The 23141-nt window shown below is 57.3% G+C and overlaps 3 protein-coding genes across 3 annotated transcripts; 2 read left to right on the top strand and 1 right to left on the bottom strand.

Moving 5' to 3' along the window:
• The first annotated feature begins 105 nt into the window (after nucleotides 1–105).
• Nucleotides 106–5463, top strand: LOC118695293 (ankyrin-1-like). The gene is given in 7 exon segments (XM_036396774.2): nucleotides 106–1629; nucleotides 1795–1819; nucleotides 1822–1877; nucleotides 2316–2463; nucleotides 2466–2482; nucleotides 2745–2868; nucleotides 4754–5463. Coding segments are annotated over 6 exon segments (564 nt in total). The 5' UTR covers nucleotides 106–1410; the 3' UTR covers nucleotides 2844–2868; nucleotides 4754–5463.
• A 2906-nt stretch (nucleotides 5464–8369) lies between these two features.
• LOC118695308 (homeobox protein Nkx-6.3) lies at nucleotides 8370–10440 on the top strand. The gene is made up of 3 exons (XM_036396796.2): nucleotides 8370–8751; nucleotides 9945–10114; nucleotides 10183–10440. Exons 1-3 carry the CDS (start codon nucleotides 8370–8372, stop codon nucleotides 10411–10413), a joined length of 783 nt encoding a protein of 260 aa, XP_036252689.1. The 3' UTR covers nucleotides 10414–10440.
• Nucleotides 10441–14170: 3730 nt separating this feature from the next.
• On the bottom strand, nucleotides 14171–21313 carry LOC118695287 (glycerol-3-phosphate acyltransferase 4). The gene is given in 13 exon segments (XM_036396769.2): nucleotides 14171–14532; nucleotides 15085–15164; nucleotides 15241–15369; nucleotides 15564–15649; nucleotides 15981–16036; nucleotides 16261–16376; nucleotides 16824–16917; nucleotides 17029–17118; nucleotides 17715–17789; nucleotides 17874–18171; nucleotides 18475–18544; nucleotides 21049–21084; nucleotides 21086–21313. Coding segments are annotated over 13 exon segments (1368 nt in total). The 5' UTR covers nucleotides 21215–21313; the 3' UTR covers nucleotides 14171–14423.
• Between the last annotated feature and the right edge of the window lie 1828 nt (nucleotides 21314–23141).

The following is a 23141-nucleotide window of genomic DNA, read 5'->3' as shown; positions in this document are numbered from 1 at the left end:
GACAGCGACTGGCAGCCCCAGCACCCCACAGGCGGCTGGCAGGAGGAGCCCCACAGCCGCTTCTTTGGGCAGGTGAGAGCAGGAGCAGGGGAGTCAGCCCTGCAGGAAGGTGTGACCCTATGGACAGCCTTTCCTGGAGCCTGCTGCAGGGCCTGTCAGGCAGACCAGGTGACAGCAGACCTCCTCAACTCCCCTGGCATACTTCCTGCCCTTTGGGGTGCCTCTCAGCCCAGAATAGCCCGCTGTGCTTGATACCTGAGCTCTTGCTCTCCATTTATAACCCAGTCACCCTCCCGGAGTCATTCCTTATTGAGTATCTGCCCTGGCTGGCAGCCCAACAGCCTGCTGGAGCCAGAAATAGAGTTGGTCTAGAGGCCAGGCTGAGTGGGGGGCTTGATGCCAGGGTCACACAGAGCCAGCAGGTACAAGGTGAGGGTGAGCACCTTTCCCCAGCCAAGGCACGGGCGGCCACGCTCAGAGGTGACTGCTCAGCCCTGTGTTACCTGAGTCAGGTGGGACTCCAATGACACCCCAAGGCTCTGGGCTTCAATTATCCTGTGAGCCAGGACTGCCCACCATAGTCAGGGGGACAGGCTGTTGGGCAGGGTGACAGAGGGACAGATCTCTCCTTCTCTCTGCCTGGGCAGGGTGACAGAGAAGAGGGACAGATCTGTCCTGCACTCCTGGCCATGGCACAGGCTGTTGGAAAAGCTGACAGAGGGACAGATCTGTCCTGCACTCCTGGCCATGGCACAGGCTGTTGGAAAAGCTGACAGAGGGACAGATCTGTCCTGCTCCCCCTGGCCATGGGACAGGCTGTTGAGCAGGGTGACAGAGGGACAGATCTGTCCTGCTCTCTGCCTGGCCATGGGCAGGGTGACATAGAGAGGGACAGATCTGTCCTGCTCACTGCCACTCAGGGGGACAGGCTGTTGGGCAGGGTGACAGAGGGACAGATCTCTCCTTCTCTCTGCCTGGGCAGGGTGACAGAGAAGAGGGACAGATCTGTCCTGCTCCCCTTGGCCATGGCACAGGCTGTTGGGCAGGGTGACACAGAGAGGGACAGATCTGTCCTGCTCCCCTTGGCCATGGCACAGGCTGTTGGGCAGGGTGACAGAGAGAGGGACAGATCTGTCCTGCTCTCCTGGCCATGGCACAGGCTGTTGGAAAAGCTGACAGAGGGACAGACCTGTCCTGCGCTGCCTGGCCGGGTGACAGAGAACAGGGACAGATCTGTCCTGTGGCTGCCTGGCCGGGGCAGTCCCGGCCACATGACCGCACAGGACGCTCCACCTGCCCGCTCCCTTCTCGCCGCCCACCGCCGGCGGGGCTGCGGCTCCGGCAGCTCCCGGGAGCCGCGGGCAGGCGGCGGCGCGGCATGGCCGGGCTCTGACAGCGCGGCCGGGCACGATGTGGGCTTTCCTAGCCCAGCTGCTGATCGCTCTGGTGCTGCTGGCCTTCTTGCTGGTCAGCTGCCAGAACGTGATGCACATCGTCAGGGGCTCTGTGCGCTTCCTGCTCAAACACGCCCATCGGGAGCTGGACAAGGAGCTCGGGGAGAGCCAGGGGCTGGCGGATGATGAGGAGGCTCTCTCCGCCAGGGTCGTCCGCCGGCGAGTCCTGCTGAAGGTAACGAGAGCGGAGAGAGCAGCCCCGGGCAGATGCAGAGGAAAGCAGGGACGGGGCAGGGCAGGGAGGGATGCGGGGTTCGTGTCAGGTGTGTTGTTCTGCCAGGTGAACCACTCCCCTCACCGCCCTCTCATGCCCTGATCTCCCCCCGTCCTGTTCCTGCAGGGGAATGAAGCCCTTCATCTGCCTGGGAGCAGGTGACCGAGGAGCAGTTCACAGACGATCAAGGCAATATCATCACCAAGAAGGTGAGTGAGTGATCAGGGTGTGGGTAAGGGCACGCTGCAGCCTTTCCCTTTTCCCTTCCAGCCCTGCAGCCTTTCCCTCCTCCCTTCCAGCCTTTCCCTTGTCCCCTCCACCCTGCAGCCTTTCCCTTTTCCCTTCCACTCTGCAGCCTTTCCCTTCTCCCCTGCTCCCTGCAGCCTTTCCCTTTCTCCTTCCAGCCTTTCCCTTCTCCCCTGCACTCTGCAGCCTTTCCCTTCTCCCTTCCAGCCTTTCCCTTCTCCCTTCCACCCTGCAGCCTTTCCCTTCTCCCCTGCACCCTGCAGCCCATGTAGGGCATTGCTGTGCCGCTGTCTTGGGTTACACTCACGGCATTTCTCCAGCTCACAGCCGCGGGCTGGGTGAGCAGGGACTCGCGGTGCCCTGGGGCTGGCTGTGACACGCAGCTCTGTGGGTCTCCACAGATTATCCGGAAGGTGGTGCGCCAGCTGGGCCCTGGTGACATGGGTGACAGGCAGGAGCAGGAGGAGCTGATCCTGGAGGGCTCCCTGCAGGAGCCCCAAGACCTGGAGGCTGAGGATGATCACTTCATGAAATACTCCATCTTGCACCGGATGGTCTGGGTGCCAAGGTACAGTGTGGCTCATAGCCCTGGGTTTCTGCAGGACTCTCAGGCTCTGGGTCGATGTCACCCTCTGTCCTTCCTTTGCCCCGCACTCCTCTCCTGTTTCCCCTCTAAGATTTCTAAAGCAAATCGTGCCCACTGCGCCAGTCTTCTTGCTTGGTGTTTTCTGCCTGCCAACTGACTCTACCTTTCCCTTTCCTGTCCTTTTCTCTGTGTCTGTCTGTCCACCTGGGTGATGTCCTGCTCCCTGCCCCTTCGGCTCCCTCAGGAGGAGATGCGAGTGCGCGTCCCGAAACCAGAGGTCTCTGGGGGCAGGATGGGGGCTCAGATAGTGAAACGAGCCAGCCTGAAAAGGGGGAAGCAGTGACCCCTCAAATGGCCTCTTTTTTGAGGTAACCCTGCCTTTGCTCTTCCTTCTGTCCTGGCTGCCTGCACTGAGCTGCTGGTCATGCACATTCTCCTGGGGGAAGTGTGGTGGGGCAGTGCCCAGCTCCTGGGGGCACTGAGGGTTTGCTGTGCTGCAGAAAAAGACCGAGGGTGGGCAGCAGTGTGGCCCTGCTGATGCTCCTGGGTGCTGTGGGCACAGGGTGCCCTGGTCTGCAGTGATGCTGCAGCCAGCTGTGTGCACAGCACCCCCCTGCAGCCACAGTGCCAAGGGCTGCTCCTGCAGTGACAGCAGCTGGCGTGCTCAGGGGTGTCACTGCAGGAGTGGCTGGGGGTCCCCAGTGACGGGGTCACAGAGTTGTTACTCCTGGGCTACAGACAGAGGGATGGTCTTTGTCCAAGTCACTGCAGGGACCAGATTGCATTTGCATGGGGTCTGAGCAGAACTGCCCCCTCCATGCATGAGCACTGACTGTGCAGCCTTGTGGCAGATGAGACCAGCCCTTGGAGCTGGTGCCTCGGAGTGCCCCTTCCCAAGGGGGGCAGCTGAGCCCTGGCAGAGCTGGGGGTGAGATGCAGGGTGGGTTCTGTGGGGCTGTGGCTGCTCCCTGTGCTCACAGCACTGCTGTGGGACGTGCAGCTGCTCCCTGTGCTCACAGCACTGCTGTGGGATGTGCAGCTGCTCCCTGTGCTCACAGCTCTGCTGTGGGACATGCAGCTCCTCCCTGTGCTCACAGCACTGCTGTGGGACATGCAGCTGCTCCCTGTGCTCACAGCACTGCTGTGGGATGTGCAGCTGCTCCCTGTGCTCACAGCACTGCTGTGGGACATGCAGCTGCTCCCTGTGCTCACAGCACTGCTGTGGGACTTGCAGCTGCTGCCTCTGCCAGCCATGCAGAGGAAAGCACTGAGTCTGCTGAAGGCAGGATGGGGCAGGCCTTGGCAGGGTGCTGCAGGAGTGGCAAGTGCAGGAACGTGACACCTGTAGGGGCTGACAACAGGGCACCCACCTTCGACCGAGGACATTTCTTCCATTGATCCTCACTGAGCTCAGAATGACCCCTGAAGCCTTGTGCATTCCCTGATGCCCCTGTGGAGTGGGACTAGGCCAGGTTGAAGGCAGGGTGCTTGGCACAGCACATTTGAGCCGAGCTGCACCATTTTTCTCTGCATACTCACTGCTGGGCTGGCAGTGCAGCACTGGGGGAAGCTGTTGCATGGTGCTCCCCAGCTGCCCTGCCCTGCATCCTGGCAGGAGTGGGGGCAGTTGGTCCTCTGGCCTCTCTTTGTACATGCACGACTGGCTCTGTCCTCCCTCTCCCTTCTCTCTCCACTCTCTTAGTGAGCTCTCTGTGGGTGTATGAAAGTCAAGAGCCTTATGCTTGTTCATGCAGGCTCTGTCCCCCCTGCCTGCCCCACTCCCCAGACACTCCCTGGCTCTGCTGCCTCTGGGGCACCGCTCCTGTCTCTTTGCTTTTGCAGTTTTCCACTGTGTGAAAGTGGCCCTGGGTGTGCCCTGGGGAAGGTCTTCCTCACTGCTGGGAGAGTGGGGTGTACCTGAAGGCTCAGGGCTGGCCTCCTCCATCCCAGGTCCTAGAGCAGCCCTCCCAGCTCCCTCCCAGTGCCACGCTGGTGCAGCTCAGCTGCTGCTTGCTGCTCTGAGCAGATGGGGCAGCACCATCAGTGCCACCCAGATCACTGATCCTGGCTCCAGGCCTGCCACTTAATGGTGCTCTGTCACTGTCTGACAACCCCCCAAAACTTGTCTTGTGGTTGCATGGGTGCATGTGGGACAAGCACAGTGTACAGAAGGGGCTTCCCAGCCCTCACCATTAACCCTGGATGTGCCACCACGGATCCCTGGTAACCCCATTTCTGTGTCTCTCTCTCCAGGATCACACCTCAACACCAAACCACTGAACTTCACCCACGTTCTGACACATACCTGAGGAGAGAGGAGAGGAGAGCAGAGAGTGGAGGGGAGCAGGGCTGGCTGTACATGTTTCTATAGGCTAATGGCATGATTCCTGTATGAGATATACTTACCCTCCTATCCGCATGACTGACTGACTGCAAGACGCATGAGCTACAGTACTTCAAACAGATGAGGGGCCTCCATCCTTGCCCCAGAGACAGCACCACACACCAGGGGCGTGCTCTCAGCTCCTTGGGGAGGCAAGAGCTGGAGCAGAAGAAAAGGAGAGGGAAGGAGATTGCACCTCCATGTGTAGATGCATCCCCAGGTGTGAGCTCCAGCTGCAGGAGGAAAGCTGGGACAGCATGGCCCAGCTCAGCGTGGAAGGAGAGGTGCTTGGCCCCCCCTGCAAATGCCTGTGCTGCCTCTGCTGGACTTGCTTCTCATCCCTCCCTGTGAGTGTTGGGCTTTGGGGAGGGCAGCAGTGGCCGGAGGGTGCAAGGGGAGGCCGCAGGGAGCACGGCTGCCCTGGGCAGAGGGGCTGGTGCAGGGCTGCCCTTCCTCTCCCCAGCACGTGCAAAGTCTCCCATCAGGGCAGAGCACTGAGCTCGTTGCTTCTGTTGAAAGTGTAAACTGTACAGCAATCAGCCTTGTGTATATGAACCAATAAATACTATGCAAACCCCTAGGGACACTCTAGCAGTATGTACAAAGCACTGACAGCTCTGCTCTCATATACCTCTTCAGGCTGCAGGGTGGGCAAAGCCTTTGGAATACGTGACCAGGAAGGCTGTAGGAGCGAGAGGGCAGCAGCCCTGCCCCTGTCCTGTGCCCCTCTGCCTGAGCCTGGCCCCTTCCTGGCCTGAAGAGGGGGGGACTAGAGGTGCAGTCCCAGGCTCCAGCCCCAGTTTGTGCTGGCTCCAGCTGGGTTGAAGCTGTAGAGCTGCGCTGAGGTGCTCGGGGCCCAGGGAGGATTGTGCAGAGAGAGAGAGCAGGAGGTGCTTGTGCCACAACGTGGGGTTGTGCCTAGCTCTACTCAGCACAATATCTGCTCAGGAGATGAGCCAGGAGCTAGCAATAGCCAGCAGCTGTGCAATATGCACCCCAGGCAAGGGCTTTGCAGGGACCCTGGCCTCCCTGCAAGGGGGTGAACAGCCCTGGATTCTGACTCTCCCGGGACCAAACCCAGAGCCACGGGAGCTGCTGCTGCCCCGGTGGCTGCATTTTCTCCAGGTGGAATCTGCCTGAGCCCTGGGCTGGGGCAGCCTCCAGGCTGCTCTAGCAGCAGGAGAGCTGTGCTGGGCAGAGCTGCCCAGGCAGCTCAGAGCTGGGCAGGACATTGACCCTGTTGTAATACTTGAGCCCAGGAGAGCAGGGAGAAGGTAGTGGCACTTGGTCCCAGGTCCCTGACCCTGTCCTTTACCCAGCTGATGTGGGGACCTGGCCCTTTGTAGCACAGTGATGTGGGGACCCCCTGCTCTTTCTCCTGGAAGTGGCCACGGCCCTGCTTTGCAGAGTCTGAGATTGTTCTCTGTGGCCAGGTGCAGAACAAGCGCCCCTCCAGCTTCAGGCTCCGTGCTGGTGGCCTTGGCAGGGCAGCCCTGCCTTTCAGTGGGTGCACATCTGCTGGGAGAGCCCCTGGCTGCCCTGAAAGCCTCGCTGCAGCGAAGCCACTGACCCAGCTTAGCCTCGGAGAGCAAAGCAGTCCCCTCCCCGCCCCAAAGCTGAGCCATACAGGCACAGACTCTCCATCCATCACCCTTGCTGCGTACAATAACCTCCCTAGACCCACTGCAACAGCTGACTCCGTAGCATCACCCTAGAGTTGTGTGTGGGTCCAGTGCTTTGGCCTTGTGTATGCCGTAGGGAATGTGCTGTGCTGCAACCGTGCCAGGCACCTGCAGTGACATTGCTTTGCGCTCAGATTGCTTGTAGGGCTGGTAGGGGGAGGCTGCACCCGACATTGAGCCTAGAGAATGCTGCAGTCTGCACACTAGAAGCTTTTTAGAAGTTTTAAAGATTACTTTTATTTTCTTTTTTTAATTGTTATGGAAACAAGCCTTTTGGATCTCCCTGTCTTAGGCCCCTGATGTATAGATCATTTCCCTGTACACCAGCTATCAGAATATGAATTAATAAATAAATCAACACAAACAGTGTCTCGTCTCTGCTTTCCAAAGATGGGGATGATGGAGAGCCCGGGGCCGGGTCCCCTCTTGCCGGGAGGGCGGGGGCGGCCGCATCTCTGCCGTTCCTGGAGCAGCTGAAGGGAGCAGGAGCCCCCGAGGGGCTGCGCCGGCCTCTCCCAGGGTGGGCGAGCAGGGAAGCGTCCGCGCCACCCCGGCGGGGGCTGGCCCGGGGGCCGCGGCGCTGCTGAGACCGCACCGGAGAGCAGCGGCCCGCCCGGCGCTGTCCAGGGTCCGCGCCGCCCCGCGCTCCGGTCCTGTATGCCACCCATCCCTTCCCATCCCAACCCATTCCGTGTCCTGACCCGTCCCGTCCCATCCCGACCCGTTCCCGTGTCCTGTCCTGTCCTGTCCCGTCTGTCCCGACCCGTTCCTTCCCATCCCATCCACCCCGACCCATTCCCCCTATCCCGACCCATTCCCGTGTCGTGTCATGTCCTGTCCCGTCCCATCCCATCCATCCCGACCTATTTCCGAGTCATGTTGTGCTCTGTGTCCCATGTCCTGTGTCCCGTGTCCCGTGTCCTGTCCCGTCCCATCCCATCCTGACCCATTCCATGCCATCCCAACCCATCCCGACCCATTCCGACCCATTCCCGTGTTCTGTCCTGTCCCATCCCATCCCATCCCATGGATCCCATCCCATCCCATCCCGACCCATTCCCGTGTCCTGTGTCCCATATCCCGTGTCCCGTGTCCCGTGTCCCATATCCCGTGTCCCGTGTCCTGTGTCCCATATCCCATATCCCGTGTCCCATATCCCATATCCCATGTCCCATATCCCGTGTCCTGCATCCCATATCCCGTGTCCCATATCCCATATCCCGTGTCCCGTGTCCCGTGTCCCATATCCCGTGTCCCGTGTCCCGTGTCCCGTATCCCGTGTCCGTGTCCCGTGTCCCGTGTCCCATATCCCGTGTCCCGTGTCCGTGTCCCGTGTCCCGTGTCCCATATCCCGTGTCCCGTGTCCCGTGTCCCGTCCCCGTGTCCCATATCCCATATCCCGTGTCCCGCGTCCCGTGTCCCGTCCCCGCCGCCGCCGCTGTTCAAAGCCCCATTTGTCTGGTCCGCACCAATCAGACGCTGCCGCCCAGGCTCAGCCAATGGGAGGCGCGGCCGCCGAGTCCTGGCCAATGGGCGCGCCGCCCGCAGCCGCGCGGCCAATGGGAGCGCGTTATTCTAATGGGCCCCGTCTTTATCAGAGAAATGTTGGCGCTGCCCGAGCCCAAGTTGAGGGGCCGGGGCCGGAGCCCCCCGAGGTCACCGGGAGCATCCCGGGACCGCCGTGCCAGCCTCACCCCCGGCCAGCGCGGACCCCGGGCTCTGCACAGCCCCCGGCCGACGGTAATGGGCCAGCCGTCGCACCTCCGGGCTTGCGGGCTCTGAGTGCCGCCTCGGTGCTGGAGCCATGGATGCCAACCTGCCGGGCACCTTTCTGCTCAACGGCCCCTCGCTGGGCCCCTTCCCCGAGGCCAAGGCGCCCGTTTGCCAGTATTCAGTGCAGAGCTCCTTCTACAAGCTGGGACCCCCCGGGCTGGGTGCCCAGCTGGCTGCTGGCACCCCCCACGGCATCTCCGACATCCTCGGCCGGCCCGCGGCGGCACCGAACGGCAGCATCCTCCCCGGTTACCCGCACGCGGGCGGATTTAACGGACTGAGCTCGCCGGGCGTCTATTACGGGCCCCAGGTGGGCGCCCTCCCCAAGGCCGGTGGCGAGTACCTGCCGCGGGGCCGGAGCTGCTGGGCGGAGGCGGCCCCGGAGTGGCGGGGGGGCCGGCAGTGCGGCGGCCGTAAGTACGGGGGGCTCGGAGCGGCTGCTGCGGGCCGGGTGGGTGCGTGGGGATGGGCGCCGTGAGGCTACAAACGGACCGCAACAGGGCAAGGGCATGGGCCAGGCTGTGTCTGTTCCATTGCCCTGCATGAGGTTGGCCAGCGGGCAGTGGGAAGGAGCCCAGCGCTGGAGCTGCTGGACCTCAAATGGTCACAGAACTTTTTGGCTCTAATGACAAATACTGGCCACTTTCACACAGTGGAAAACTGCAAAAGCAAAGAGACAGGAGCGGTGCCCCAGAGGCAGCAGAGCCAGGGAGTGTCTGGGGAGTGGGGCAGGCAGGGGGGACAGAGCCTGCATGAACAAGCATAAGGCTCTTGACTTTCATACACCCACAGAGAGCTCACTAAGAGAGGGAGGACAGAGCCAGTCGTGCACGTACAACAGAGGCCAGAGGACCAACTGCCCCCACTCCTGCCAGGATTTGTCATTAGAGCCAATTCTTTGCACCCAGGCAGCCACAGCTGGCAAGGACAGGCAGAGCGCTCTGACTCACAAGATCTCCCTGGCTCTCAGGCAGCCTCAATGGGGGTCAGTGCCTGGGTAGTTCATGGCAGAGATAGGCAGGACCAGGAGCCCCAGGCTGGCAGCACTGGTGGAGAGCTGTCAGGAGGAATTGCAGGGCATGTTGCTGCTGTCCCACAGGGCAGGTGGGACGGGTGCATCCGCTGTCCCGTGGGAAGCCTCAGGAGGCTGCGAGCAGCTGTTCAGAACCTGCAGCTCTGGTCCCCTTCCCCCCTTTGCAGGTGATGATTTTGGAGCAGATGGGTTAGGCAGCTACGAGCCAATGACCAGCTCTGGCTGTCTTCTGTCCTGCATCCTGCAAGGTGTGGGACATGGGGACACAGTGTTCCCACTGCTGCATGGCTCTGGGGTCAAGCACTGCTGATAGCAACCCTTACCCTCCCAGCAGAACCACTTAGCACTGTCCTTGACCAGGAGGTGCCTATCCCACCTCTGTGGGACCTCCACAGTGGGCAGCTCAGCCCTCCTGGGACAGGGCTGAAGCCCTGAAGTGGGAATAAAGTTTTAATTTGGAGAGGAGCAGGTGTGGAGGGACTCTTGGTCACGGAGGGCTGGTGAGTGCAGACAGAGCTGTCCAGAGTCGTGGGCTGCCCAGAGCTCACCCTCTTGTCTCTTCCTCTCCCGTAGCCCCTGCTCACTTGGCTGACAGCATCCACAAGAAGAAGCACACGCGCCCAACCTTCACAGGACACCAGATCTTTGCTCTGGAGAAGACGTTTGAGCAGACCAAGTACCTGGCAGGTCCGGAGAGAGCACGGCTGGCCTATTCCCTGGGCATGACCGAGTCCCAGGTGAAGGTGAGTATGGCTTCCTGCGTGGCACGGGGCGTGCAGCGTGCTGGCTGCTAACTGAGCTGGGGCACCAGGTCTGGTTCCAGAACCGACGGACCAAATGGAGGAAGAAGAGTGCCCTGGAGCCCTCCTCATCCTCGCAGCGGGCGGGGGGCTCTGGCGGAGAGCGGGCGGCCTCCGAGACCGAGGACGATGAGTACAACAAACCCCTGGACCCAGACTCGGATGACGAGAAGATCCGGCTGCTGCTGAGGAAGCACCGTGCAGCCTTCTCAATGCTGGGCCTGGGCACTCACAGCGGCTGAGCAGGGGCACAGCCTGCCCCTCTGACCCCCCTGAGCAGCAGAGACCCTGCCTGGCTGCTGGCATGGGCTGGCTGAAGCTGCACGGGGAGCACGGCTCACAGGGCTGGGAGCAGCACTCTGGTAGTGTCAGGTGCAGCTGTGCCATCCTGCACGGCTTTTATTGATGAAATAAAGGTCCCAGTCAAGTCCCAGCACTTGTTTCGTGGGCATGTGGTCCAGGGTGGCCTTGTGAGGCTGGGCTAGAGAAGGGTTGGGGATAGGATGGATGGGGCAGGGTCTGCATGCCAGGCAGGGTGGTGCTGCATGTGGGACAGGAAATGCCCAGAGAAGCAGGGGAGCCCTGGAGATTTTCCCAGGGTTTTCTCTGGTTTGGGTGTGTACCAACAGCAAGAGCTGCTGGTTCAAAAGTCACTCACTGGGGCCTCTTATTGGAAGCTCTTAGCAGCAAATAAATATCATTTATCTTAACAGTGTGAGTGAGAGCCCATTCACCTGTCGGGGCTGCAGGATTGATGTGGCATCAATAGCCCCAGTGTGTTTGCCTGCCAGCCTGTTGGGTCCCCCCCTGCTCTGTGCTGCACAGGGGGCTGCACACACAGATATTTGTGTGCACCTGGCTCTGCACACCCCCTGTTCTGGCTCACCAGTGGCATGCCAGCTGTGGGTGCCAGCTGTGGGTGCCAGCTGCCCCTACCTGCTCAGGACACCAAAGGAGCTCCAGCTGGCACAGACACAGCGCTGAAGGCTGGGCAAGCTTGGCAGTTGTTCAGCCAAGAGCCAGCTAAGTGCCAGCCAGGTGTGAGCAAACACGTGGGCTGTGTCTTGGAAGGAAATCGATAGCAGATAAGGTGCTGCCGGCCCACCAGGCACTGATAGCAGCATGGCAGAGGCACAGGAAGGGGTTGGAGTGGGGCTGGGGAAGGGCTGCCCCTCCCTGAGGCTGCAGGCAGCACCTGCAATGTGCCTGAGTCCACACTTGGGCCACTGGGACCTTTCAGTGGCCCAGGCACCAGCCTTGTGTGGGGCTGCAGATCATTGCTGTGCAGCCTGCCAAGGCCCACGCTTGGCTTAAAGCCCTCTTGAATCTCTCACTGGGCTCTGGGCACTTTGCAAGGACACCTGAGTGCTTGGTGCCACTTTTCCAGAGCTTAGGGGACTGCTGTCCCTGCACAGGTCCCTGTCCAGCCCCTGCAGGGAGCATGGGGTTTGTAGTGCTCCCCTCTCAGCCATGCAGCCCCTCCATGGGACAGATGCTGGGCCAGGACGGAGCCGATGGAGCCTTTGGGATGGCAGGGATCTCCCAGGGGAGCACGGTGGCAGTGCCACCAGGAAGGGACACATCGCTCTGTGGACAGAGCCAGCGCTGGGCAGGAGCAGGTTCCACATGGTGGGAGAAGTGAGGGGCTGCTGGTGGGATATTTTTTTAACATTTTCTAAGCTGCCCAGCTTGGCTGACAATTTTTAATGTACTAACTGCCTGGTCCAGTGAGCTGATTAATTGGTGCTGTGGAGATCAATACAAAACAGAAAATTAAAACAATTTTAAAGTGATTAAGTAGTTTAACACCTGTCTGATGCCACGTCAGGGCTGGGAGACAAATAAAGCAGGTGGCAAAGGGCCTGCTGTAGCCAGGGAGAGTGACAAATGGCTGCTGCAGCCTGGCTGCCCTGTGCATCCCCACATTGAGACAGGACCCCAAAGAGTGCTGATCCAGGCAGGGACCAGCCTGGCAGGCAGGACTGCCCCTTCTCCTTGCGCTGCCCGCTTTGAGCACTCGCTGCTGCAGCAGAGCTGTGCCCCCTCAGTGCTGGGAGAGCCGTCAGCAGCAAGCAGCAGCTCTGCCCAGGCTGGCCCTGGTGCCAGGCAGCCTCAGGCTGCGTGGGCAGAGCCAGGAGCCACGCAGGGGGTGCAGCACAAGGCAGGCCAGGCTGGCAGGCAGATGGATGGCAGCTCCGCTTCAATTCCGCATCCCTTTTCTCCCAGACAAACCCCGTCGGATTTTCATAAATCAAAGCGCCACACTGTTTAATAAAAATTTATTGACTTACAAGTGATTATTTATCAAAAGGCCATTAATAGCAGCTCCGGGAATGATGTGCTACTGGGTGGTGCGTGGAGACTAATAGCAAATCAATGCCAGCATCCGGGCAGAATGCATATGAGGGCTCCTGGCCCCAGTGGGGTGCACGGCTGCTGCAGCCAGAGCCAGCAGCCCCTACCCCGTGGGCCACCCAGTGCTCCCCCCTTGGTTATTTATGGCTTACAAATGAAATGATCGATACTTTTAATCTAGAGCTAAATTTATTAACTTTCTCATCGGAGAGAGACATATTGACTGGGGGCATGGGGTGGGAGAGCCAAGGAAAGATGGATGTGTGCCTCCTAACCTGTCCAGCCAGCTCCTTGCCTGCTGTGGAGTGTCCTGAATGCTGCTGGGGACTGTCCCCAAGCACAGCAGGGTGGCTGGATGTCCTGCAAAGCTGAGGAGGGCTCTGCAGATTGCTGTGGCATCAGGCACAGGGCACCCAGCTGCAGGCAGATTTGTGGGCACCTGCAGCTGGATCCAAGTGCCTGAGGACATGGCAAGGGCTGAGCACCTGAAGGAAACGTCCATGCCACCCCCAGAGAGGAGAGCTCTGGGGACACAGCCTTTGACAGGGCTCAGGAGGGGCTGCTGAACGGGGAGGAGAGCCTGGCAGCAGTGTCCCTGTCCCCAGCAGGTGTGTCCCCAGCTGCAGCCATCCACAGCACACAGTGAGCACAGCACTGCCTCAGCAACCCACAGCTCGCTGCAGCTCCCCCAGGGCTCCCCACACCACAGCAAGGTGCAGGGCTCTTCATCCAAATGGCCCCTGAGCTGGCAGCCAGAGCAGCAAAGTTCCATCAGGTACATAAAAAAGTTGAAAATTCAGATTTAAGGCCACTTACACAGAGCAGCTGTCCTCTCCTGGCATAGCAGATGCCCTTCCCAACAAACACTCAGGTACAAAGGAGGCACTTGGGTAACTGCCTTCTCCAGAGCACTAGGAAATGCAAGCAGGCTTCAGCAGGTAGCAGTGAAACAGCCCTTGCTTGTAAGAGCAGAGAACCCAGTGTAAGTGCTCAGGTTTGTAGGAATGTAAGGAAAATGGGAAAGTACATGGGAGAAATGCTCAAATGCAGGTTGTTTTACCAAATAATTTACATGCAGAGCAAAAAGGGCCACAAGATTTCAGGTCTCGTGTGTGCATGACAAGGTCAGATGCCACTGTTTCCCTCAGGAGACATCTGAAAAGGGATTTGCTGCCCTAGCCATGAAGTCTTGGGCTCTCCTACACACTCCAGGCTCCTACTATAGCACGTTCAGATTCCTCAGGAGCCCCACCTGCCACTCCAGTGACACCTGGCACCCCACAGCCCCAGGGGACAGAGGGAGATTTCCAAGGAGTCTGATCCTTACTGCACCAGGAGCAGTGAAGAGGCTGTTAGTGACACTGTAGAAGCAACAGTCTGGGTCAAGCTGACAGGAAGGTGGCAAAAGAAAAAGATTTCTCCTGGAAGTGGATCTGAAAATGGCCTGAGAGGCACATTCTGCTCCTAGGGGGTTTATGCCTCACACATGAGTGGGACAGGCTGATGAGGATTCCCTTGGTTGTCAAAGCAGCCAATTTCAGCACAGCTCAGCAGCTTTTGTGTTGTGAGAGACTTGTGACTGACACACATGCACATCACACCAGTCCTTCCCTGGGGCTGGACACACCAGATGGAAGCACAGGACACCATAAGAGTTTCATTTAATACTGCCCCTGCAAGGGGCTTCACTGTAACAGTAACAAGAAGGCATCTTTGCCATGAGCTGCCAAAGGCCTAGAGACTCCAGGCAGCAATAGTGCTCCTCAAAACAACAGCCAGAGGATGAAAAAGCCAGTCCCAGCAGCTCTGGAGTAGCCCAAGTCCAAAGATTGAGAGGTGCTCCAGACAAGCCCTGGCTGGTGCTGGAGGCAGGGTGGCAGTGCTGGAGGCAGCGCACTCAGGAGCGGCTCCGGTCTTCATGGCTGCCTACAATCATTTTGCTGTAGAGTTTCTGTTGCTCCTCCTTGAAAGCATCTTTCACCTTCTCCCTTTTCAGTCCTCCATCCCTGGGGAGAGAGTCAAATCAGAGAGGCTGCAGGCAGGCAGCATCTTCATCTGGGAGTGTTCAGGGCAAGTCCGAATTCCAGCTGCCCTGGTGGCACACCTGTCCCCAAAGAGCATCACTTTCTCACCTGGTTCTGCCAGGAGCTGCCCCCATGGCCCTGCACTGTGCTCAAAATAGCAACTCTGCCAGAAACATGAGCTACTCTAGCAGAGCTACAGGAGACTGCCTGCCTGCCTCCTGAGCTCTGAGACCTCAGGGCCTAGGAAAGCAAGTTCCCAAGCTGGACACACCTTGCTGAGTAGGAACAAGTCAAACCCAGGGCATCCCAATGAAAGCTACAATCAGAGAATGAAGCTCTGATGCCCAGCACACAGAAGCAGCAAAGACTTTGGTCCCTGCCACAGAAGGATATTCCTCCAGAAGCCTGCTCTACCCTAAGCAAGGGGGTAGAACTCTACCCTAAGCAAGAAACAAAAGGAGCTCTACAGCCCATGAGCACATCCCAGGACAAGGAACTCTGGCACCAGGAAGAGAAAAGCCTGCTTGGACTCACCAGAGCAGATCCACAAGGCCCCCCTGCCTGGCAATGGCTGACTTCACTCGATTGGCAAACTGCACTGCGTCCTCTTCAGGCTGTGGCAAAACAAGAGTGTTCAGCAGGAGCAAAGGGCACAGGAGCACAGTGATCAGACAGGCTGGTTCACCTTACCTGCCTGGTCATTGGGGGCAAGTACCAGACACTGCAGACAATGGCCCAGCTGGTCATCATCCTCAGGAGGTAGGTCACCATGCCATACTTGCTGCTGTTCCAAAAGGCATCTCCAAACTGGGGGTCATACTACAAAGGCAGAAGAGTTCATGAAGTCAGGCAGGGGCTGCACCCTCTCTGAGGCTCCAACTTCCACCCCAAACTGAGCTAAACTCAGCTCACTACATGGAATGACCTCAGCTTTCCTGTGCCCTCAGACCAGGCTGGGCTGGGCTGCCAAGACAGAGATACAGAGGGACAGACAGACTTGTGCCTTGTCATACCTTGATGGCTACAGGGTAAACTGTAGCTCCAATTTCGAAGCTCCCCTTTTTGAACATCATCACAGATGTGTTGTTGATGCATGTTCCTGTAATAAGAGACAAGCACAATCTTAACTTTCCTCTGCAAGTCAGCTCAGAAGTCTAAGCTACAGGCTTAAGGGCAGGGTAACAGGAACCCAGCAACTCTCCCCTAGCTCTCCATCCAAGCCCTGCTCTCTGTGTGCACAGAAAGGGTCACTGGGACATCATGTGTGTCTCCTGCACTCTGGGCTCACTCAGCTCTAAAGACACAATGTCCCTCTTGTTTCAGTGGAGGGGCTCAAGCCCTTGGCTGTGTAAGAAGGAAAGGGACAGAGATGTGGTGCTATCTCAAGGTGCCTTCTCCACCTGGTGCTTTTCTGGCCTTGTTGCACTCACCTTCTGGAAAAATAAGAATGGGCAGTTTGCTTTTGTCCTGGACATGTTCTGTGAGCCTAAAGAGAAGTGTCAAAAATTAGCAGAAGGGACAGATGCTCTCAGTAGCAATCCACAGAGCACAATAATCCATACCCTGCAGTCACCAGGGACTATCAGGGTGCCAACAAAGGGGCACAATCTCCCAGCACTTATGAGGCCTCACCCAAGGGAGGTGAGCAGCCCTGGAGTTCCCCCAGCCCTCAGAGCCACCCCTGCAGGCAGCTGTCACACACTGTCACACCTTCTGGCGACGAGGTGACGATCCTTGACCTCGGAGCGTTCGAACCAGACATGGGGACAGGCTTTCACCATGGCCCTCTGGATCACACCCATGAGCCCTCCATGGATCTGACCCACCTGACCAGGGCAAGAAGACACAAGTTACAAGACCTGGGCACACATGGAAGTCAAGGCTGCATTCACAGCCAAACTGAGGTTTATCTTCCTGCCTCTATCCTGGAAAGGCTAAGAGGAAAAGTCCCAGGCTGTGATCTGAAAGACAGATACAGCAAACCCCAAGTGCTTTCCCCATGGCAGGAGGTCCAGCTGGGGAAGCACTTTGCTCTTCCAGCAACAGCAAAGCCTAGAGCTCTTCTTGCAAAGCTGCACCCACAGAGCTCTGGTGCTTCGAGCTCCAGGCCGAGCTTTGCACACCACAGACAACAGAGTCTGACAGTGCCCCACCATGTCATGCAGGGTCAAGTAGTTCTACATGCTCCAAAGACTCTTGCTGCCCACTTCCTGCCCCATAACAAGCTCTGCTGCTCCCTCCATGCAGGTGGCCAGGCAGAGCTGATACCTTACCATGGCATAGTAGCCATCACTGGCCAGGATGATCACATCAATGGGGGAGGTGTGATTGGCCACACAGATGCCTCCATTTCGGGGTCTGTTTTCTCTACAAAACAAAGGCAGAGGTGAAGAAAGAGGGAAGGAAGCATGAGAGCTCCATAATGGCCAGCATGGAGCACCCCCTGGGCAGGGACAGCCTGGAGCAGACAGGCCTTACCTGTCGTGGTAGGTGATGATGGCTGTGAGGGCACGCACACAGATCCGGTAGCACATCAGGTGCACGTGTTTGCTCAGGAAGTCCTTACACCTGCAGCCCAGGACAGAGACCATCACTCCCATAATATATATTATATATATGTGATATATATTTTACATACTACAATATCCCCTGTAACAGTGCCACAGTGAAATCCCACTCCCCAGTCCTACAATATCCCCTGTAACAGTGCCACAGTGAAATCCCACTCCCCAGTCCTACAATATCCCCTGTAACAGTGCCACAGTGAAATCCCACTCCCCAGTCCTACAATATCCCCTGTAACAGTGCCACTCAGCCCAGTGAAATCCAGCCAAGCCTTCACATCTCTCCTACAGAAACACAGCATGTCCTGAGCTTTGCTGTCAGCTTATGATCACTCATTCTTAACTCATGAGAATAAATTTTTGGCCTTTTCTCTTTTCTGTTATTGCTCCTTTAAGAGGCCAGGGCTGAGCGCTCTGCCACAGGCCTAGTGCTCACATCTAAGCCCCTTGTTGAAAATTACAGGGTGCCCATTCCTGAGAGACCACCTGCTCTGCCTGCAGGTGGTAGAACAGAAAGCTTTGTAGGGAAATTTCAGGATTATAAAGTCTCAAACTGCACGGAGCGCTCCCCATCTGCTTCTCCCTCAAAGATGCACTCACCTTCCATTTGGCAAATATCCCACCACTGTGGTACCAGTCACCAACAAGCTGATGCCAGTAAATGCCAGTGCTATCCTGCAGAAAGAGGGAAACCACATGCTAGAAAAAACCAGGCCACCAGCACCTTCTTGGCAGGCAGGTGCCAGGAGCAGGAGTCACCTGAGGGGCAGAAGGAAGCAGTAGCGGATGAGCACACCGAGCCCCCAGAGCACAGTGAGGCGCAGGCTGATGTACTGGAAGTTGTAATTGGTCCTGCTGAGCAGGTTCCAGGACTCCAGCTCTTCAGCTGAGAATCTCTTGGTCACTTCATCATCCATGATGGTCTCGATGCCTTTGCGGCAGAAATAGAAAATATCTGAGAGCTCAAACTCAGGGGTGTCCAGGGCTTTGCCGCTGCCGCTGCGGCGCAGCTCCTTGATCTCCTCCTCCAGGGACGTTGGCTCCTTTGCAATGATGCCTGCAACACACCACAGGCAGCTCTCAGCAAACTGGGACTTGCCCACTCAAAGGGAGACAAAAGTCAAGGTCCTCCCTCAACCACCCTCCTCAAAGTCCCCTTCCCTTCTCAGTGCAGACAGGCAAAAACCTCCCCACTCCCAGGGTGCTTCCCTGCCCTCCCTCATGAAACAGAGCTCTCTACAACTCCCTCCTACATGGAAAAGACTTCCCAGCAGACCTCAGCTGCTCAGAGACACCACATTCACCCCACCTCCCCACAAGAATTTTGAACTCCATGTCCCCATGCAGGGCAGGATCTCACCATTGACATAGGGCTTGTACAACGGATGGTTCTTCTCCTTGGCACCACGCTCTATTCTCAGTGTTGCCCACTGCAAGACAGACAGGACAACCAAGATTGGCAAGTAACCCCACACTACTGCCCATTTCAGAGCTGACTTTCAGGCAGGACCATAGTGCAGGGGAGAAGATGGGGCTGAAGTAGGAGGCTTCCATACAAAACAGCAAAAGTGAGTGATGAACTCAACTGAACTGAGGTGGAAGCAGAGGCTGGCCTGGGAGTGCCAGAGGGAAGAAGAGTGCTCAGTGCTGAGATGGCACAGCAAGGTTTTCTGCAGTTTCTGTGACCTCTCAGCTCTGCTGCACCTTGCACGTGGTTGGCACTGCACAGCTGCTGTCTGAGCTGTGCAGCCTGCTGGGGTGTCTGCAGCACAGTGCAGGAAGCTGGTCAGGGCACCAGTGCTACTCTTCAACTCTTGTTTCTTCCAAATTCAAAGCAGAGACTGTGTTTTCAGGCTGCTGCTGACACATCAGGCTGATGATGGGATGGGATCCTTTCCCCTCTGATTCAGCTGATGGCTGCTGCTGCTTCTCAGCTCAGCAATCTGCCCAAAACAGCAGCAGCAAGCACCCTCAGACAGCTGGTTGCCAAATCCTGTGCCAGGACTACTTGTTCTATCAGCTAATTTTCAAGGGCACCAGCACAAACTGCAGGCTGTATTTCTGTGCAGTATTCCTGCCTGCCCTCCAAATAACCTTCACAGCCTGTAATTCACATAGGTCTGGAAGGAGAAGCTTCAGAAGAAGAAGGACTGGTGTACAGTCTGCTTCTCTGTGTGGAGGGGAAGCTGCTGTGAACTCTGGCATCCCAATCTCAGCCCATTCCAGCAGCAGATCAGGAGGCAGCAATGAGGGAATGCTGACTGCATACAGAGAGTCCTGCTCACCTTGCAGCTGCCTCTGCCAGCAGCCACACTTCAGCATTGCACAAGATTGCCTGGATGCTGCCAGCCCAGAAGTCAGGAGTTAAGCAGCCTATGGAGAAGGCAGTGCTTGCAAGGCCAGCACATCTCCATCCTGACTGTGGCAGCAGCAAACCCAGGCTCCCACCTGAGAGCCACCAGACAGGTGCCCTCCCTCCCACCAACACAGGAGTGCTGCTGCCAGCCAGGCCTCACAGCTCTGGCTGCGTCCCACAGGCTGCCAGACTCTGCCACGCTCCCAGCTCCTGCCCCTCTGGGTTCCCAACATTGGCCTTGAGTGCTGGGAAATAGCCTCCCCCAAAATACAGTTCTGAATGGTCAAACTTAATGAGTGAATTTTCCACCAAATCAGTGCCCAGTTGTGCATGCCTGCTCCTCTATCCAACCACTAAGATCCTTTAATAAAACTGGAATAGACTTCCCAGTCTTTTCAGAAAAATAGCTTCAAACACCAATATAGGTGTTGAGAGTAAATGTTCCTGAATTGAAGGAAGAGGGGAAAAAAAAAAGAAAACATTGTGAAAAGTTCTATTTAAAACTTTTTTCTCTGCCAGCTTCAGTCAGTAAATTTGTAGTCAAGTCTTCCAATATCTGTGTTAATGAAGCCCCTCACAAAGCCCAGGGTCTTCCCATTTATACCTCAGGCTTTTGGGAGGACTCAAGAGTTTAAAGAGCTGAGCTCCAGGGCTGTCTTGCCAAGCTAGCCAGTACAGGGATACTCTGGGGACAATCATGGTATAATCATATAAAATCATGGTATAATCATAATATAATCATGTTCCAACAGCAGTAGCTATACCATACATCCTTTAGCAGCATGAACTCCATATATAAGAGCCTAAAACCTCCCTAGCAAACACTTTGCCTTTAACCTGGGCTGCCAGGATAGGGTGGTATAGGCTTTACCTACTCCTCCTAGTAGATAAAAAATTCTGGTCTGGTCAGGAACTTGCTTCAAGAGGTGTTGGCTCAGAGACAGCCTATAAAATTAGTGCACCAAAGGCAGGCAAGGGAACAGCATGACAACAAGCTGGAAAATTCCACTTGGCCTCTCTGTGCCAAGAGGGTGGGCAAGGGCTGCTGGTTGTCCTCCAAGGCAGCAGGTCCAGACAGGGCTCAGTAGGTGACACTCCAGGACAGAAGCATGTGGAGAGCTCTGGGTTCTGGCCACAGACCACTCAGGGCTTGCAGCACAAATGTGCCTGCCTTACCTCCTCTGCTCTTGCTTCCTCCAAATGTGACTCAGAGAGGAGCAACATGCTGGCTCTGGTCCCTCCCCATCACAGCTGGCACCACTGCAGCAGCACCCTGCCTTGCCTGGGACACCAAGCCCTCCAAGCTCCCCCTCAGATCCTGCTGACTGCACCTTGCCAGACTATTGCTTTACTTGAAGATTTACTAGATTAATTACAGGGAAAAAACAGCCCACAAACAGAGGTCTCATCAATGGCATTTAGCTGAGATGAGCCAAAGAGGTCAACTGGCAGCAGCACGACATCCACAGCCCTGTATTCCACTCTATCACCCAAAATCCCCTCCTGAGGCAAAAGCCTCTCTTCCATGCTTGGACAAACCTCTGCAAACACAGAGAACACTCTGAAAACATGACTTACCTGAAAAATCTTTAATAAAGTTTTCATGTAAACCTTTGCGGATGCCAAAGGAGACTCCAAAAATTGCTGGCACGATGATGAAAACCAGAAGCAGAGTGAAGAGGACAGTTATGGAAATCCCCAAGAGATTAACCACTAGGCTGTCAAAGGGGAGCAGGAGGAACATGGTGAAGGGCCCAGGCAAGGCTGGTGCCCTGCAGCCAGACAGAAGGGCTGCTCACAGCAATGAACCAATCCTCCTGTTACTCAGCAACAGTGTCACACATGCACCCGAGTCTGCAGCGTGCTCAGAGACCCCATTCCAAAGTTCACATCCTTTCGGGGCTCTGAGAGAGGGAATGCAACAGGATCAGAGAGAGCACTTGGGAAAACAAGCCAAGAGTCTGCCAGGAGCTCAGGTGAGTTCAGACGATGCAGGCCAAAGAGCTCAGAGCACACACACACAGGTTTGTCCACAGGCAGGGCAGCAACACGAGTGCAGGAACTGATCCCCTCCCAGGCTGCCACTGAGCAAGTCCTGCTGCGGGGCAGCTTGTGGAGAATCTGGCAGCAGAATCCCCCGGTGGCTGCTGAGAGCATGCAGAGTCTCTTCAGAGGGACAAGGTGGAGTCCATCCCTGAGCCTGCATTGGAGGAGATCGAGGGAGTTGGCACTCACAGGAGCCTACCGTGTGTGGAGCTATTATTGTTCTGGCCACGAGGGCACGCGCACCAGCACGGCCGCTCCTCGCATGACGCCTGGAACAAGTTCAGTTCTGGAGGCCCCTGGCATCCACTCGCGCTGAAGGGTCATTACAGACACCACTGAAAGCTTGTGCTCCTGGAAAGCCTTCAAACAGCACGTTGGCTTCTTGGCAGATGTGGCACTCACATGCCAGCAGCAGCAGCAGAGGAGGAGAGCGACTGGAGTCAGCAGATCGGAGATGTCAACGCAGGGAGTGTGGCAGAGGCCAGAGGCAGTGGGCTCTGAAACCTGCAAGGCAGTACTTGGGCTGAGGTCACACCGTTCACAGCAGCTCCCCAGACAGCAAGACTGAGACTCTATATCAGCAACTCTGATAGTCTAGCTACTGCCTGTCACTGTCACAGACTGGGGAATCACCTCCTGCTGCCATTCATCCTCTATTTTCATACCATGCACACCTCAGACGGAGCACACTCATCCAGAACCACGCCCACGGCACAGGATGCTGCAATCAGGTCTCGAGTACAGGAAAGGAGTGACAGAAAACCTTTCCTCATGACAAAGACCTTATCATGTCTCTCATTTCAGGAGCATCCGAGAGAAGTGAGGAAGCCAGGTACCCAGATTCCTGGGTAGGCATCATTTCCTCTGCTCCTCTAAGTCTCATGCCCAGTGACAAAGGGCAGATTTACAAACAGTTCAGGACAGGAAGTTAGCCCCTAAGGGGAGAATTACAGCTGATGATTAGTCAAAGAAGAACTTGCTGGGGCACAGGGACCAGTCAAAGGTCACACACCCACAGGGTCAGCGGTGCCTTATGATAAAAAAATGAGTCTGCTCGGGGGAGCCTGCCCTCTGGACATCACCTTCAGCAGGCTACAGAGTCTCAACCTGAGGATGGGATTTAACAGGTACCTGACAAGCACACAGGACAAAGGAGAGTGTGTAAAGATCCTCTTCCTCCCCTGTACACAACGTTCCAGCTGCTGGTTAAACACTGCTGTACCAGTAACGCTAAGAATAGTGTTAGTGCTTCACAGTCACACACAGACCGGGCACCGGCAGAGGCAGCTCGTCAGCCACACGTGCCCAAGATGCCACAGCTGTCACCCATCACAAGCAGGACCGGTCACACGGGCCCCTTGAGGCGGCAGCCGCTCCGTGAGGACTCAGCCATGACTCCCCTGCCCCGAGTCACCGGCACGGCAGAGCCCACGTGTGCTGCGGCCCTGCCCGCGGGCTCCCGGCGCCGGCAGCCGCCCCTCCGGCCCCGCCCCGGGGCTGAGGCACGGCCGGGCGGGCCCGGCAGGCACACAGCCCGCAGCCCGCTCCGCCGTGTCGGGGCTGCAGCGATTCACCGCTCGGCAGAGCAGCGGAACGGCCCGCCCGGGGCGGCCGCGGCGAGACCG

Source organism: Molothrus ater, chromosome 28 (assembly GCF_012460135.2).
Source record: "Molothrus ater isolate BHLD 08-10-18 breed brown headed cowbird chromosome 28, BPBGC_Mater_1.1, whole genome shotgun sequence".
Classification (NCBI taxonomy): Eukaryota; Metazoa; Chordata; class Aves; order Passeriformes; family Icteridae; genus Molothrus; species Molothrus ater.
The sequence above is the reverse complement of the archived record's forward strand: the minus strand, read 5'-3'. Positions and strand labels throughout refer to the sequence as shown.

What these genes read in the sequence shown, in the direction of transcription:
- LOC118695308 (XM_036396796.2), top strand. Translation starts at nt 8,370, where the DNA reads ATGGATGCCAACCTGCCGGGCACCTTTCTGCTCAACGGCCCCTCGCTG. An exon ending in GGGCCGGCAGTGCGGCGGCC is followed by an intron (nt 8,752 to 9,944) that starts GTAAGTACGGGG and finishes CCTCTCCCGTAG; the next exon opens with CCCCTGCTCACTTGGCTGAC. An exon ending in TGACCGAGTCCCAGGTGAAG is followed by an intron (nt 10,115 to 10,182) that starts GTGAGTATGGCT and finishes CTGGGGCACCAG; the next exon opens with GTCTGGTTCCAGAACCGACG.